The 17,169-nt window shown below is 43.7% G+C and overlaps 1 protein-coding gene across 1 annotated transcript in view; it reads right to left on the reverse strand.

Annotated features, from left to right (window-relative positions):
* LOC121460118 (U5 small nuclear ribonucleoprotein 200 kDa helicase) overlaps window positions 1-16,668 on the reverse strand; it is a 30,191-nt gene extending 13,523 nt beyond the window's left edge. Inside the window, exons 1-18 of the mRNA XM_041670290.1 lie at window positions 16,522-16,668; window positions 15,973-16,136; window positions 14,760-14,931; window positions 13,213-13,405; window positions 12,027-12,082; window positions 10,258-10,356; window positions 9,141-9,293; window positions 8,903-9,002; window positions 8,388-8,524; window positions 7,816-7,899; window positions 7,563-7,736; window positions 7,137-7,274; window positions 6,607-6,762; window positions 5,918-6,088; window positions 3,827-4,020; window positions 3,507-3,630; window positions 1,213-1,362; window positions 721-831 (exon numbers count right to left, since the gene is read on the reverse strand). Coding sequence (XP_041526224.1) covers window positions 721-831; window positions 1,213-1,362; window positions 3,507-3,630; window positions 3,827-4,020; window positions 5,918-6,088; window positions 6,607-6,762; window positions 7,137-7,274; window positions 7,563-7,736; window positions 7,816-7,899; window positions 8,388-8,524; window positions 8,903-9,002; window positions 9,141-9,293; window positions 10,258-10,356; window positions 12,027-12,082; window positions 13,213-13,405; window positions 14,760-14,931; window positions 15,973-16,136; window positions 16,522-16,566 — 2,421 coding nt within the window. The 5' untranslated portion in view covers window positions 16,567-16,668. The remainder of the gene's footprint in view (window positions 1-720; window positions 832-1,212; window positions 1,363-3,506; window positions 3,631-3,826; window positions 4,021-5,917; window positions 6,089-6,606; window positions 6,763-7,136; window positions 7,275-7,562; window positions 7,737-7,815; window positions 7,900-8,387; window positions 8,525-8,902; window positions 9,003-9,140; window positions 9,294-10,257; window positions 10,357-12,026; window positions 12,083-13,212; window positions 13,406-14,759; window positions 14,932-15,972; window positions 16,137-16,521) is intronic.
* Between the last annotated feature and the right edge of the window lie 501 nt (window positions 16,669-17,169).

Raw genomic sequence — 17,169 nt, forward strand, 5'->3', positions numbered from 1 at the left:
CACATATAGGTCAGAAGCTTAAACCTATATAAACAACTTAGTTACAAGATACTAGAAATCATCATCTCAGAGGAGGGAAAGAGTGTGGTCCTAGCCGGGCGATGGTAGCACACAACTTTAATCCCAGCACTTGGAAGGCAGAAGCAGGCAGATCTCTTGAGTTTGAGGCCAGCCTGGTCTACAAGAGCTAGTTCCAGGACAGGTTCCAAAGCTACAGAGAAACCCTGTTTTGTGTTTAAAAAAAAAAAACAAAAACAAAAAACCCTGTGATCCTGACCCTGTGAATTACAGTGTGGAGTTCTAAGAAGCACCCATCTAGCCATCTTCCCTCATGCAGTGTATGAGGTGTTGGGAGAGACAGCATAACCACCACAACCTTCCAGCCTGTGCTAGCAGGTCCAGGTATGAAAAAGTCTAGGGATGGAGAGTAGCTTAGTGGTTGGTGCATGGACTACTCTTGCAGAGGACTGGGCTTCAGGTCCCAGAACCCACACCTGATCACAATGTCTAACTCCAGGTTCCAGGGGATCTAGTGTCCACTTCTGGCCTCTGAGAGCACCTGCATGTGGTGTATATAAATTCATGAAAAACATGCACACACACATAAATGAATGTTAAAAAAAAAAAAAGTCTAAGAATCCTACTAAGGGCAGAGCTATTGACATTTCAGATGCTCTAAAGTCTACATCACCTGCTCTTCCGAGTTTTACCCCTCCTCACCTGAATATGTTTGTCAGCAAAAAGATCTTCTACCAATGTTCGGTCAACTCTGGTCATGCCTGCATGATGAATAGCAAAGCCATAAGGCAACAGATCCTTCAGCTCCAAGTTCTGTGAACAGAAAAAGACCATGAAATGAGGAAGCCTCCCTGTGGAACTCCTCCAGGGCCAAAGGAAACCTTTCCACAGGAGCCCCCATAATCACGTATCATGGCTTTTTACAAAAATCTATGAACTTAGGTTTGTATGTGTGCCTGTGTGTGGCATGCATGTGGAGGTTAGAGAACAACCTCCACTATTGAGTCTCTGAGATTGCACACAGGCCATTAGGCTTGGCGCAGGCATCTTTATCTGAGTCATCTCCCTGGTCCCCAACTACTTTTAACCTATTAGAAACAGCAGCACTTGGTGCATAGTCCCAAAGCAATCGATCCAGCAATATGGAACCAGTCACCAGGCACAAGCCCCAAGAAGTAAATGGCCCTTTCTTACCTTGCACTGTTCTGCTTCTGTACGAAGGACTTCAGTGGAGGCAGAACCCTCTCGAAGAAACAGACCCAAGGTGTCCTTCTCCAGGCACATGTCACGAATTGCCCTGGCCGTCTTCCCAGTTTCTTTGCGAGAGTGGACAAACACCAGAACCTACGGAGAATTGGACTATAGCTTAGGGATGGACCTTCAGCAGCTACTCTCATAGCACCAGGGCACTAGCTGTAGGAAGCAGAGGCTGCTCCACTATAACTAGAAGCCATGCTAGTTTGGAAAGAAGTCTAACACGGCTGATGGTACCCAAAGGGAAGGCGAGTATGGTGACTCTACCTATAATCCCTGCATTTGAGGTTGTGCCTAAATTCCAGGCTAGTCTTACTACTCAGAGAGCTCAAGCCTAGCCCAGGATACATTGCAAAACACTGTCTCAAAAAACAAAACGGAACAACTCAAGGGGAAGGACTCTACCAAGGACAGTGACACAGCCTTCAGCTGAGAAACTAAACTAACCCTAGAATTCTACCTTCAACAGCAAATTTAAGTATACAGCGTGTGAAGATTCAGAGACCTTAAATAAGATATGTTCAGAGCCAAACCAAGTCTAAGCCAAATAAAGATGTGTTTGCAAGATAATAGTAAAACTATGGGACTGAAGAGGTGGCTCAGTAGTTAAGAACACTGGGTGATCTTCCAGAGGACCCACATGCAGCTTACAACTGTAACTCCAGTTCCAGGGGATCTGGCATCCTCACAGAGGCATACATGCTGGCAAAATGCCAATGCACATAAAATAAAAATGAATTTTTAAAAAATATAATAGCAAAACAATTATTTACAAAAATGTTTAGGAAGTAAGTTTGAAACTAGTACCATATTATAAGAAACACAGTCCTAAGATTTAGTGTTCTGAAGTCTTGTCATATAAATTCCTGTGCTTTTTATCAGAAAAAGAAATGCATAACCTCTTACCTCTTGCCGTATTTAACAATACTAACCTTTGTTCAACTTCCAAATACAATGTGCTTTCATTAGTGTTTTGAGACAGGATTTCACTATGTACCCCTAGCTGGCCTTGAACTCAAAGAGTTGGTATTAAAGGCATGTACCATCATGCCCCACAGTTTGTTGGGTTTTTGTTGGTTTTTTCGTTTAATTATTTATTGTGTGTGTGTGAGAGAGACATGCATGCATGCCACAGCACACCTATAGAGGTCAGAGGAATTGTCTTCTACCCTGTGGGCTCTGGGATCAAACTCAGGTCACCATTCTTAGAGGCAAGCACTGTCTGCTGCAGAGCCATTTCACTGGCCTGCTTTCATTAGATTTCTTTTGTTTTTTTTTTCTTCAGTTTTTCAAGCCAAAGTTTTACTGTTTAGTTCTGGCTGTCCTGGAACTCACACTGTAGATCAGACTGGCCTCGAACTCACAGAGATCCTCCGTCTCAGCCTTCAGAGTGCTCGGATTAAATGTGTGCACCACCACTGTCCAGCTGCTTTCACTAGATTTTAATTTGCAGCTTTATTTTTACTATATTATAGACGGACTGATTTTTCTAGTTCCACTACCATAAAGGAGAGGAATATTAATTATAAAACTATCATTAATGATCACAGTACTATTCAGATGATATTTCATCTAGGCTACAGTAATAGCTGTTTTCAGGAAATGATCCATTCCTTCTAAGTTATCAGTTTATTTATTTATTTTTATTTTATGTATATGAATGTTTTGTATGTGCACCATGTAAGTGCCTGATGTCCACAAAGGCTAGAAGAGAAAGCCAGATCCCCTGGAACTGGAGTTTCCAGACTGCTCAGAGCCTCCATATGGGTGATAAGACCTGAACCTGGGTACTTTGCAAGAGCAGCCAGTCATCTCTCTAGCCCAGAAGCTGGCCAATTTCTGAATGCAGAATTATTCAGAGTATTCCATCTCCTATTTATGCAGTAATAGAAATTGAACCCCCAGGGTTCGCACATGCTATGTCTATGCTCTACTACTGTGTTCTACCCTAGTCCCCAATTGTTCCTTTGATTTTGTTTTATTTTCTTTTGTTTTGGAGGGGAGGGTCTTTGTATAACCCAAGCTGGTCTCCAGCTAGCTTGAAGTCTTTCTGCCCTAGCCTCCTAGGTTGTGGTATTAGAGGATTGTGCCAACTCTGCTAGATCCTGACCATATTTGAAGGCAAGTTTTGCAGTAATAATTCATGTCATTTATGACAACTGGTGATTCATGCTATTACCCTGCCAACTTTGCTTATGTCAAAAACAGAAAAAGTTCAAGAACCATCAACAGACCTGATTTTTTCCAGCATGTTCCATGATTTTCTCATAGACTATTTCATTCATGATCTGGAAACGCTTGATAGCTTTTTTCTCCGTGATGCCCACATATGTCTGTTCCAGAGGCACTGGGCGGAAGCTAGAAGTTCAACAGTTAGACAAATGACATTTCCAGCAGAGAATACTGTGAGGAAAGAAGTAACTTTCCATTGATCTAGAAGCAATAATGCTTTTTACAATACACATAGGACCCCTAAAACTCATTTAGTATGCTCCTTAGAGACAGGAAGGGGACAGGAAGACTGACTTGGTAAAACGTTTCCAGTCTCTTCTACCTGTTGTCGAAATAGAAGAGGCCCTTGGCAGGGTCAACACGCAGAAAGGTAGCCACATCTTCATAGTTGGGGAGAGTAGCACTAAGACCAATGAGTCGGACATCTTCTTGGGTCATCTCAATGTTTCGGATGGCCCTGGCCACCAAAGCTTCTAAGACAGGACCTCTGTCATCATGTAGAAGATGAATCTCATCCTAAGGAAGCGAAAGACAGAAAGCTATACCAGAGATATAGCATCCTCCCTTGAGATTAGTCTGTTATAGAAGTATACAGCCTAAGACACCTAGTGCAGATAAAAACGGAAGTCCAAGCCAGAGTCCTAAAGAACTAACACAGCTTTTAGTAGGAATTAGCATTGAGTGTAGACTGCTTAGGCACTCCTGAGTGAGTCCTCAACTTTACCATAAATCTTACACATATATGATGGTTCTAACCAGATTTTATCAAACAGGTCTTCACTTTTGGACAGGACTCTTCATCAAGAACAAGAACAAAAACTACTAGGCTTCATTTACAATAAAGCTCCCATTGCCAAGAGCAGTGCTTCTCAGATACTGTAAGCACTGAAGACCTGGAGGTGTTATGGAAATGAAAATAGAATTCAAAGGCATGGGCAGGCCAGGGGTTCAGCACTCCTAGGAAGCAGTTATGCGGGCTGCTGTAGAAGCATGGAGGAGCGAAGCTCTAAAGGAGACTAGCAAACTTTTCTTCAAGGGCTGGACATCCAGTACCACACATGCAATACCACAGGCTTGTGAGCCATGCAACTCTTGTTACAAATACTCAATTCTGCCAGAGCAACACGCAGGACAAGAGAAGCTAGAAGCAGTACATAAATCAATCTACACAACTGTGTTCAATAAGACAAAAACTTGTAGCCACAATTTGCTAACTCCTACTCTGAACTCAGAACATGAACTACTTTCTTAGACACCATAAAGAAGCAACTTTCAGAGGCCAGTGAATCGGCTCAGTGGGTAAAGGCACTTACCACCAACCCTAATGGCTTGAACTTGATTCCCAGAATATTTATGATGGAAGGACAGAACTGACTCTCACAAGTTGTATTTTGACCAACCTACACGCGCGTGCATACACACACACACACACACACACACACACTATATATATATAAAATCACAGAAAATTTAAAAAATGCAATTAATTAAAAAAAATCAACACTTGGCTCAAAGTTCATTTCCTATAGATCCTTCTATATAAATGGAAAGCAATGTCTCAATTCCTTACTTGTCCTGACAATAGATTATTTATAAAGCATTTCAATGTCCTTCTATATAAATGGAAAGCAATGTCTCAATTCCTTACTTGTCCTGACAATAGATTATTTATAAAGCATTTCAATGTTCTTGTGAGGACAAAATTATTTTTGTGTGTTTCCATTTGATTCAAATTATTTCAAATTATTCTATAAAGTGAGTCCAGAACATGAGAGACCTGCCTCAAAGAAAAAAAAAAAGTGGGAGATGGCAAACATCACGCACTGACTGGAAGGGAAGCTTCTGGGACATGCAGATTCTGGGTCAATGGTCACAGTAAAGCTCTTAATGGCTCATATGACGGAATGTGCACATAGAAAGGCCTTGAGGAACAGAACTGATAAACACAGCAAATCCTCCCCTGTTGGAACACAGTCCAATACAATAATGGAGTCACATGAGAATTCTGAGTCGCTGGTAAAAAAAACTCCAAGGAAACAAGACACCAGTGCCCTCAGTTTCTTCAAAAACATGGAACTGTTCTTGGAATGTGTTTTCGTGCTCCTCCCATGTGCAGCGGGGAGGAGCAAGCTTACTTCAGCTGTTTGTATTCGTATGCCTCTATGGAAAAACATATTTTTGCCACGTGTGGCTTATCTTGGTGACTGAACACCTTAGTCATGTGATCTTCTTAACTCTCAGAGTATAAACTGTCTGATGTTCTCAATAAAGTTGGCTTTAGTCCGTCTCATTTTTAGGCCCTGTTCTTCCAGGTTCACCCAGCCTGACCAGGCCCTGTTCTTCCAGGTTCACCCAGCCTGACCAGGTTCCCTGACCACAGGTGATCTCTCCTTCATTCACTCTCTCCACTCACCAGGACAATGAGGCGGACCAGCTGAGTATAGGTGCGCTCCCCGCCTTTGCGTGTGATGATGTCCCACTTCTCAGGGGTGCAGACAATGATCTGTGTGGCACTGATTTCTTCCTTGCACAGCTGGTGGTCTCCAGTCAGCTCAGCAACAGTTATGCCGTAAGTGGCTAGGCGCTGGAAGAACAGACACCGGCAACAACACGTGATGGGCTTCAAGGTCAGCTCAGGGGCAGGGAGTTTGCCTACTATGTGCAGAAGTCTGCTAGAAGGTGCCTGAAGGGCTGGGACCAGGAGAAGGTAAGTATCCAAAGAATCAGGAAAGGTTAACAAATATTAAACAAGTTCAGTTCCACTAGCGGGAGGAGGCAAAGGCTCTCGAGGAGCCCTACACAAAGTAGGAAAATGGAACTGGAGTAACAGCCCACAAGCTATCAAACATATTCATGTGCCAGAAATACTTCAAGATGCATGACTCCAAAACCACTATGGAGATGATCAAAGAAAGATGGAGTCCGTGTAAGAGAGACCAAGACATTTTTGCTTCATAAATTACATGGGTTGAGTTCTACCTTGGGAATGGCAAAAAAATCCAAAGATTCCCTAACAACAACAACAACAAAAAGTGATACAGAGACCCCTCCCCATGATATGGACAGCTGCGGCCACTACCTTCTAGAGAAGCTATGACATACCTTTCCAAAACTGCCCACCATCTCCTGCACCAAGGACCGCATGGGAGCTATGTAGATAATTTTGAAGTCATCCACATTGATAGTGCCATCCATGTTGATGTGTTTCCCTATCTCCCGGAGCATACACATCAGGGCCACATTGGTCTTCCCAGCACCCTAGAGGCAGGTCAGAGACAAAGTTTATTCATCTGCTATGGCTACTGCCCTGACTTCCATGGGCTAGCACCAAAACAGAGAAAGAATTGACCTCTGGATTGCCCATGTCTTCCATAACAGAATAGAGAATAGCCAGGCATGATTATACCACCCCTTTAATCCCAGCACTTGGGAGTCAGAGGCAGAGACACAGACAGGCAGATCTCTGTGAGTTTAAGGGTAGCCTGGTCTCCACAATGAGTTCTAGGACAGCCAGGGTTACATAGTAAGACCATGCCTCAAAAAAACCATAAAGAAAAGCCTGGTGTAAAGATTAAGATTCAACTTGCCACCAAAACATTTCAGGACAGAAAAAGAAGGCGGGCAATGCTTACAGTAGGAGCACACAGCAGCAGATTTTCATCTGTCTCCAGGGCAGCACGGTAGAGTTTACTTTGGATCCGGTTCAGTGTTTTGAAGCCCTCAAATCCTGCTTGGGCATACTTTGGCAGCTTCTCCACAGGAAGCAGTTGCTAGAAGGAATGTTACACAATTTAGGCTATGGCATCCTTCAGCAGGCTGTTCATTCTTGTAAGATTTCTTATAAGATTACCATGATATCATGACATGATTCCCCATAATTTCATTCCCTGGTAATCACTGTTCATAATTCTCTATTATAAACCTGTACAGAGAGATCACTAATGCTTCCTTGTATCAGAATGGGAAAACACTGGAACAGTTTCCACCTCTAAAACAAAGTATCCTCAAGACAGCAAAGAGGAGAAAGAACAGGGAGTTGAGAAAAGCAACACACTCACTTCTTCCGAGCCGAAGGGCTTAGGCTTTAAAGCTGGCACGTGCACCTCTTCATAGCCCTTCCGCTGGCGTCGGAAGGACCCGTCAGGGAGCTGGCAGCGTTTGTTGGCCATGAAGTGGCTCCCTTGTGTGAAAACAAGGTCCTCCAAATCCAGAACCTGCCGTGGAGCCAGAGCCTGGAAACAGGCAAAACAGTAACAGGCTGAGCAGGTGAGCTTTCCACCCACCACAGCCTGGGATAGGCCGGGCACTCACCTCTCCACCCTGGTCCAAATCCATGGTCTCCAGATCTGTGTCCATTCGGGACTGACGGACTCTCTCTCTCCGGGACCTTTCTTCCTGAAGCAGGGACACAGAAAAGGCACAATGATTATCACTCTCCTGAGTTGTTGTCCCTTCTAAATCCTTCTGGGTTGGGTTTTACTCCCCAAACCCAAAATATCACTTTATTCTGAAACCTGAAAGAAACTGCAAAAACAAACGAACAAACACCAAAAAAAAAAAAAAAAAAAAAAAAAAAAAAAAAAGGAACAAACACAATGAAGGTGCAATGTTCTGACCAGGATGTCAGTAGGAAACAGCCTACAACTACTGGCCAAGGCTACACCTAAGGCCTGAAGTATGGTGCTCTCTATGAGCCAAACATGCTCCGTTCCTGGATTGTAATAGACAGGCCCCCATGGGTGCTAGGTGAAGACAGTGCCACAACCATAACAATGAGTGTGCTGAGTCTACTTTACACCCTGACAAGCTCTAGAACCCAAAGATATGCTTTATTACCTCAGACACTGAAAGAGGAAGGAGAAAGAAAACAAACCAGCCCTCACTCTGATCAGGTCTTCCTTCTCAGTCTCATGGAGCTGATAGAGGAACTTAGAAAGCTCTGGGTCGGCTTCCATCTTTCCCATGATCCTTTCCTTTTCAGCTTCACTCTGAGCACTGGCCAACAAGGTACAGTATAAAACTGCCAAACACAACAGGCACAGAGAGGAAGTGGAAAAGAGAAAATGAAAATCAACTTTTATTTCTAAACATAAAGAAGATAATTAAATGCTGAAGCCAAAGAAGCAACACAATTCATTCACAATTGAATATGCAGATGAAAACACACACACGACACACACTATCCAGCCACAACTGAATGCAGACAGACAGACACACACACACACACACACACACACACACACACCACACAATCTGGCCACAATTGAATGCAGACACACACACAGACACACACACACCACACAATCTGGCCATAATTGAATGCAGACAGACACACACACACACACACACACACACACACACACCCCAAGCAAGCAAGAGCAGAGCACGGTCTACTCACTCATCATCCTGTGCTGCCGCAGCACTTTAATGAAGTCAAAAGTGTTGAAACCAAGGAGCAGAACGAGTTGGTTCTCACATTCTCGGTCGTCACTTGCTGTCTGGAGAGAGCAAATAACACCATCAGTCAGAACAGAGCCATCTGCTTCTTCAAACACTGTCCTTGCATTGGTGTCCCTGAACAAACACTGTTCCTTCCTGACAAGACACATGAAATAGAAATACCATCTAGGCCATACCTTCAAAATCTCCAGCACCTCATCTGCCTTCTTCTGCGACACAATGGCATCATCATAGAAACGACTGAGCTGTCGCTGCAGCCAGAACGCATCGATATCCCGAGGGTGCAAATCCTTCTTCTTTGAACTCATCAGTTCTCCGGAGGCTACAAGCTAAGGAGGAGAGCAGGCACTCGGCTCACTAGGGCTGTTCAGCACGCTGCAACGAAGCTACCTGTGACCCTACAATTGCCTTCTAAGGCCTTTCCAGAAGGAAACAGCTCTATAACACTGAATTCAGGATCATACCATAATAAGATTTTGTTAGGCCACATCTTTGGGAAGAGTAACAACTGACTAAAATCCTAAAATAAATAAATAAATAAAAATGCTAACTGTTTATGGCTCAAACATCTGTATGTTTATGGTGGAACATCTGTAATCCCAGAAATAAAGAGGCTGATGCAGAAAATTTCAAATTCCAGATCAGTCTGAGCTGTCCATCAGGTTCTACCTCAGAAAACACACCACGCACACACGTGTGCGCGTGCGCACATACACATACACACACAGAGGCTAGTAGTTCAGGCCTGCATGGACTATACAGTAAGTGTTAAGTCCAGCCTGAGCAACTCAGGCCCTTTCTCAAAAAAAAAGAAAAGTTTCTTTAATGCAAGAGCACTCACTATGCAGAAATCAGTAAGTTTAACCGCTAGGACAACAAACAAAGATACTCGAATATTGTTGTTACTGCAGTGGTATCTACATATCAAATTTTTAAAAATCAAATTATCCATCAAAAGGAAGTCTGGAAAACAGACAAAGGTATGCCCATAATCCCAGAACTTGAGACCAAGACATATTAAAAGTTTGAGGCTAGCCTGGGCTGCAGAGAAAGCTCCTGTCTCAACAAAACTCTTAACAGCCCAAAGAGATGAGAAAAATGAGAATCAGTCAGTGGCAGAGCACTTGCCTAGCATGCCCAAAGCCCTGGATTTAGCCTCCAGAACGTCCCCCCGCCCCTGCCCCTCAACCCCACCAAAAAAAAAAACCAACCACGGCCCAGTGAGTATTTCAGTAGGAGGAAGTGCTACATCCAGAAATAAGCCGGCCACAGCAGAACAGAGAGTGTACTTACATTAGCCGAGAGGGTACAACGCACAACAGCCTCATCCCCTTCCATGTCGTCATCAGAAGCTTCTTCGCGGACTTCCCCATACACATCTTCATCGCCTTCCTACGGAGACAACTCCATCTCAATATAGATATGGGACAGGTTCTGCGTCATACAGACCCTGTCTTTCTATCACTCTAAGTGAGTTCTGTGGTCATAACAATGGCTTTGGGGTGAAACCACTTGTGTATTGAAAGCAGGATCACCCAAACTCCAGGAACACTAGAGGAACGACCATTTGGAATGGGCTTGTTAGATGTGTCTGTCCTCTTTTCTGCTTCTCACCTTAGCTGCCACAGTGACAAATACCCGGACACAGACAATCTCAAACTAAGACTACTGGCTAGCAGAAGAGCTGTGAAGATGGATACCCAGGAAACAGACTGAGCCGGCACTGCAGACACCATACTTAATTTGCTCATCACTGCATCTACTACTCACATTGCGGAGTGTGTACTTAAAATAGCATCATGTTCAATAACTAGCATGAAATAAATGTAAGCAAAAAATCCTGTGTCAGGTTGTTCCTAATTAAAACTACCAATTAACTATTCTATTAGAAGGGACTTAGCCATCTATAGCAATCATTTTGTTTTACAAAAAGAGAAACTGAGGCAAAATGACCTGCCCCTAGATACAGGCTCAAACTCAAGATTGCTTGACTCTGAGTTCAGTGCTCTGCCCTTCTGACTCTCCTGTGTCAGCCCTTCTTCCTCTCTGGTTACAAATTTCAGAAACCGAACTCACCCAGTGAAAACTCTAAACTACGTTTTCACACTTTAGAGACAGAATTTCACTATGTAGCCCAGCTAGTCTCAACTCCCGACTGTTGGGGTTGCAGGCATCTTGCTACCATTCCTGGTTTAACTTTGTTGGTTTTTTTTTTTTTTTCAACCATCCCACTCATTCCTATTTAGTTATAATCTAGAAGTGGCAAGCATTAACCCCAGCAGCTGCTGTAACAGCTAAATAGCCAAGTACAAACTAGGTCCATACTCCTAGGAAATCATGCTTTCTTTTGAAACTAGCAGTTAACACACAGTACTAAAAACGTAACAAATTATTACAATCAGGCAAAAACACTATAGCAGGACACATTCTCACTGAAGATGTGCTGGATCTTTTTTCCTTCTCTATCGTGTTCTCGACAATTTCATACGTGTAGACGATACTGATTAATTGTACCTCATCCTCCCGTCTCCACCTATCCTCCTCTTTCCTACACATCTGTTTCTCACATTCATGTTTGTTTATTTTGTGACCCATTGAATTTAATTAGGGCTGTTTGAAGCCATGGGTTTGAGGCTATCCATCGAAGGCCAGCAGGCTCAGAAGAGGCTACACAACTGAAGACAATGACCTCCTTTCCATCACCTATCAATAACCAATAGCTAGGCAGGACAGAGTAGCCCCATCGCTGGCTAACTTCATGATTCCAATAGCTGTGTTGTGCCTAGAGGATGGCATTTTTCAGTTTTCTCCCTAGTTTCCTGGTCTATCTGATTTATTATAAGCTGTTAATTTGCATCTACTGGTTTAAATTAACTTTTAAAAAAGCAAAAAACTAAAGTTAATCACAATAACTTTTTAAGCAAAATAAGACAAATTTTCTAAGCTAAACACAAAACACTATAAAATATTAAGCTAAGGATTTCAGTACACAAGACAGGCACCCATCACCTAGGTAACTTCACAAAGCAAAACAGATGGTATGCATTTACTTAGTCACTCACCTCCTCATCAGACTCAAACTGGACATTCACACCATAGGTCTCATCAATGTTGTCATCTGAGGAGATAAGGAATTACAAAGAGAGGGCAGTGAATAGTGGAGACACTTGAGCCCATTTCCTCAACTGCCTGGTTTGCTTACTCTCAGGTCAGACACACAGACTTAAAGAACATGAAAACCAGCACCCAGGCCTCTCCAACCTGCCAACCTGGATTCTGCCCTGCTCAGCTCCTAAACCCTTCCTGCTCTCTCCCACACTCTACATAATAAGTCTCAGAATAAGAAATGGCTGCCATTGGGGGCTGGAGAGATGGCTCAATGGTTAAGAGCACAGACTGCTCTTCCAGAGAACCTGGGTTCAATTCCCAAAGCCCACATGGCAGCTCACAACTGTCTATAATTTATGTTCTGGGTTTCAGAGGACCTGACGCCCATGGGAAAACACCAATACACATAAAATAAGTAAATTTTTTAAAATATGGCTGCCAGGGTTGAATAGAAAGCTCAACCACTAAATACTAAGACTCACAACCAAAACCAAGAAATGGCTGCTGGACTCAAAGAATTCTAATGCCTATCAGTCATTTCTCTCTTTCTCTCTCTCTCTCTCTCTCTCTCTCTCTCTCTCTCTCTCTCGTTTTTGTTTTTCAAGACAGGGTTTCTCTGTAGCTTTGGAGCCTGTCCTGGAACTAGCTCTTGTAGACCAGGCTGGCCTCGAACTCACAGAGATCCGCCTGCCTCTGCCTCCCCAGTGCTGGGATTAAAGGCGTGCGCCACCACCACGCGGCTCTCTATTTTTAAAGATGGGTTTTTGTTGTTGTTGTTGTTTGTTTGTTTTTGTTTTTTTAGAGACAGGGATTCTCTGTGTAGTTTTGGAGCCTATCCTGGAACTCTCTCTGTAAACCAGGCCGGCCTCGAACTCAAAGATCCACCTGTCTCCCAAATGCTAGGATTAAAGGCATGCACCACCACAGCCCAGCAAAGATGAGGCTTCCTATGGAGTTCCAGTAGGCCTAGAACTTGCTATGTAGACCAAGCTGACTTGCTGGAATTATAAACCTATGCTAGCATAAAATAGGTTATGGAAACAATGCTATTCTGAAATTTTAACAATGACACTGAGTGCTTACTAAGAAAGACCAACAGTCACAAAATGTCATCAGGACACAAAGGGCTCAGGTACCCACCCATATTCTGGATCTCCTTGTCTCCACCGTAGTCTGTGATCTTCTTGCCCAAGTTTACCAGCACATGGTATCTGGTGTCATCTGTCTGACCCAGCAACAGGTCAATCTCCCTTCTTCTCTCCTTGTCTCGAAGTTTTTCATTCTTCAGGACAGCCAGAACCTCATCAGCTGCCCCACAAAGGATATCACGAGGCTGAAGAAAAATACAAACATTTACTACAATGATATGTAGAAGGTCACTGACCAGATTTGTGGCAATAGGAAATAAACATATCTTCAAAATTACATGCGCTGGAGAGGTGGCTCAAAAATTAAGAGTACTTGTTGCTCTTGTAGGCTGAAAAACTCGTAACTCAAGTTCCAGGAGATTTGATGCCTTTTCCTGATCTCCAAGGGCACCAGGTATCACGCGCACACGCACACACGTAAACAAAACAATCATACACATAACAATAACAATAAAAACATAGCAAAACAATAAAAAAAAGGAAGGAAAATCTGCAGTATCCTAGGCTTTGACGACATTCATCAACAAGATACAGTGGCCTGTGCCTGTATTCCTAGCACTTGGGAATAAATAGGACCAGAAGTTCAAGGTCATTCTTGAATGCACAGTGAATTTGAGGTCAGCTTGAGCTACATGAGACCTTGTCTCACACAAACAAAACTAAAAATTAAAAAGACTGCAGGGCAGTAGTAGCACACAGCTTTAATCCCAGCACTCAGGAAGCAGAGGCAGATGGATCTCTGAGTTCCAGGACAGCAAAGGCTACACAGAGAAACCCTGTATTGAAAAAAACAAGCAAATAAACAAGAACAAAATGACTTAGATATCTGCTAAGGATGAGATCCTGGACCCGGTCCGCAGAAAGGGGGGTAAGACACTAGGTAGTAAGGTGGTCTTTAAAAGCAGAACAGTTTGCCACAAATCTCCATGTGAAAGAGGCACTCACCAACTTTCCCCTGTCCTGTCACACTTTCACTAACTCTTTGCTCACATATCCTCTACTCCCCACCTCACTAGAGAACTTGTAGGGACTCCCAATCTAATCCTAAGTGTGCAACAGTTCAGGGCAGATTTGGGGTAGAGACCACTTGGATTTATGTTCTCACTGACAAATGCTGTCTCTCTGACTTAGGCATCTCAGGTCTCTCTTCTATGAAATTGAAAATGAATGTTAATAGCACAGATTCATAGTTAACACTCTATTCTGTAGACACTAAGTGCTCAGGAAGTATTAGCCATTTCTACAAAATGGTATTGCCTTCTGCACCCTGCTGGGAAAATTCAAATTAAGATTCTTCTAGTTGGACTAAAAAGATGGCTCTGCAGGTAAAGGTACTTTCCACCAACTCCAACAATAAGTTTGATCTCTGAGTCCCACACAGAGAAAAAAGAGGACCAACTCTGAAAGCTGTCCTGACTTCCGCATAAATCCTGCGGCACATAGGATAAATGCATGTAACTCATAATGTCGCCAAAAGTCTTGTGCTACCACCCTTTTTCTTTCCAAACACAAGGTCTCATCCCCTGGTTCCAGACTCACCTGGTCTCCAAGAGCAGCCTGGATGAAGCTGAGCAGCACCTCGTAGGTCTCCCGAGTCTCCTTAGTCTTGGGCTTATAGATGATGCCCACCATCTCATCGATGCCCTCTGACAGCAACGTATAGCCTTTCATCTTGTTGATGTCGTGCCGGTCCTCGTCACGCTTTCGTCTCCTAGTGGACGTACAATATGATGCTGAATGGGAGAACTTTCCGCTCCTGAGCCAAGTTTACCCTTTCCATACATCTAATATGTAGAGGCAGGAACATGAGTCAACAGAAGTAATTCCCGCTTGACCTCTTCATCATTTGAAGAAGCATTTCTTTATCCTCAGGAGGTGATTATATGATGGTATTTCAACTGGTTTTTGTTGTTTTGGTTTTTTAACCGTTTACTAGCCAGAGAGGCTAGGCTCCAGAAGAATCTACTTCTAGTGACTCCCAATAAATAAATAGAAAAGCCAGATTGTAAAAAGCGAAGGACCAAGGAACACTGTTTCTCTCGAATTTCAACAACTCTTCTCGATTATAACCACTAAACTAAACAGGGCCTGGGAACTGCTGAGACGTCACAGAAAGAAAAGGAGAAAGAAAACATAGTCAGAGAATATATAACTTTTGAAATGAATCTACCAAGGTGAAAAAAGGAAGAGCAGCAAAACAAAAACACCAGGAAGTGGGCAACAACCGCAGGGAGTCAGGGTAAGAAGCTTGTAACAGGGATGGTGGGGCTGAATTACTAAGACAAAAGAGTAACAAGAGTCTTGAAACTAGTTGGTGATGGCCTGGAGAGAAGGCTAGTCAGGAGCAACGCTGCTTCTGGAGACTACCAGGGTTCAGTTCCGAGGCCCCACACTAGGTAGCTCACTACTGCCTGAAACTCCAGTTCCAGGGGATCTCAAACAGTCTGCTAGTCTCCACAGGCATTTGCATGCGTGTGCCCATACCCACACACACATGCACATAATTAAAAATAAAACAGACCTTTAAAAAAATAGCTTGAAGAAAATTAGCATCTACCCATGAATCAGAAACAAAAGGTATCAATAGATTCATTGCACCCAAGACCAAAAAAGCTTTAAACCTTAAAGACGTTTTCAGTGTGTTTGTGCAAACGCTGCTGATCTTCCACGAGAATTTCAATAAAAAAAATGTTCAAAAGTTAAAAGTGGGCTTTAGGTTAGGAGAAAAATACAACATCCCACTGATACCTACTTGGCCCTTCTTTCTTCCTGCATCTGTGGTTTGGTTCGTTGAGCCTTATCTCCCATACGGGTTCCCTCCAACTTCCCAACCAGGGACAGAACCTCTCCTGTTGGTTCATCACGGCGGGTCCGGTCAATGAGAGAACGGTCAGCTTGGAGCACAAGATTTGAGTTCTGAAAAGATCAACCTTAATCAAAACTTTGATATATAAATATTTTTGATTCCTGTTATCACAGTAACACTAGAAGATGGGAAAATACTGGAATAAAAAAATAATCCTCTTAGCCGGGAGGTGGTGGCGCGCGCCTTTAATCCCAGCACTTGGGAGGCTGAGGCAGACGGATCTCTGTATGTTTGAGGACAGTCTAGTCTACAAGAGCTAGTTCCAGAACAGCTATGACTGTAACACAGAGAAACCCTGTCTCGAAAAAAACCAAAATAAATGGGGTTATTCCGTCGTGTATTAATCCAGCCTTCACCCAGACCTGATTTCCCCCCGGTGTCTGTGGCTCTCCACGAGCTCCCTAGCCCGCAACCCTCCTCCGAGACTTCACGCACCGCCTTGTACTCGTACTGCAGACTGCGGGCAGTCACATCCGCCATGGCTGCCGATGCTCCTGGAACTCACGGTTCCACTCTTCCACACGCTGCGAACCGCCTCGACAAACCGCTCCGGCCAAGCAGGAACGACGCAGGACCGACGTATGGGACAGAAAAAAGAAACGGACTTCCTTCCGTTTCCGGGACGCACGCTGAAAGTGATACTTTCGGGTAAATACGCACGGCTTCTGGGCGGAGTTTGCAGACAATAGTACATCCGGGTCATGGGTCCGGTGGACCGACAAAACACACGGTCCTGAGTACTATGGTTCCAAGCAGCTCTACATACGGCAGGGCTAAGACCGAAACTCTTTACAGAATGATGTTAAAAGTCCCTTTCTGTAATACTTTTGCTTTCTCAGACCAGCCGTCCTGCAGGCATGCAGACAACGGAAGCTCAGGAGCTCCGTTTGTTAAGGATAAGGAAGCTGGCCTGGCGGTGGTGGCGCAGGCCTTTAATCTCAGCACTCGGGAGGCAGAGGCTGGCGGATCTTTGTGAGTTTAAGGCCAACCTGTTCTACAAGCACTAGTTTCTGGAGAGGCTCCAAAGCTACAAAGAAACCCTGTCTCGAAAAACAAAACAAAAACAAAAAAAAGGATAAGGAA

This window comes from Microtus oregoni, unplaced genomic scaffold (genome assembly GCF_018167655.1).
Source record: "Microtus oregoni isolate MIOR12 unplaced genomic scaffold, Mior012 000020F_ref0000438, whole genome shotgun sequence".
In the NCBI taxonomy this organism is placed as follows: domain Eukaryota; kingdom Metazoa; phylum Chordata; class Mammalia; order Rodentia; family Cricetidae; genus Microtus; species Microtus oregoni.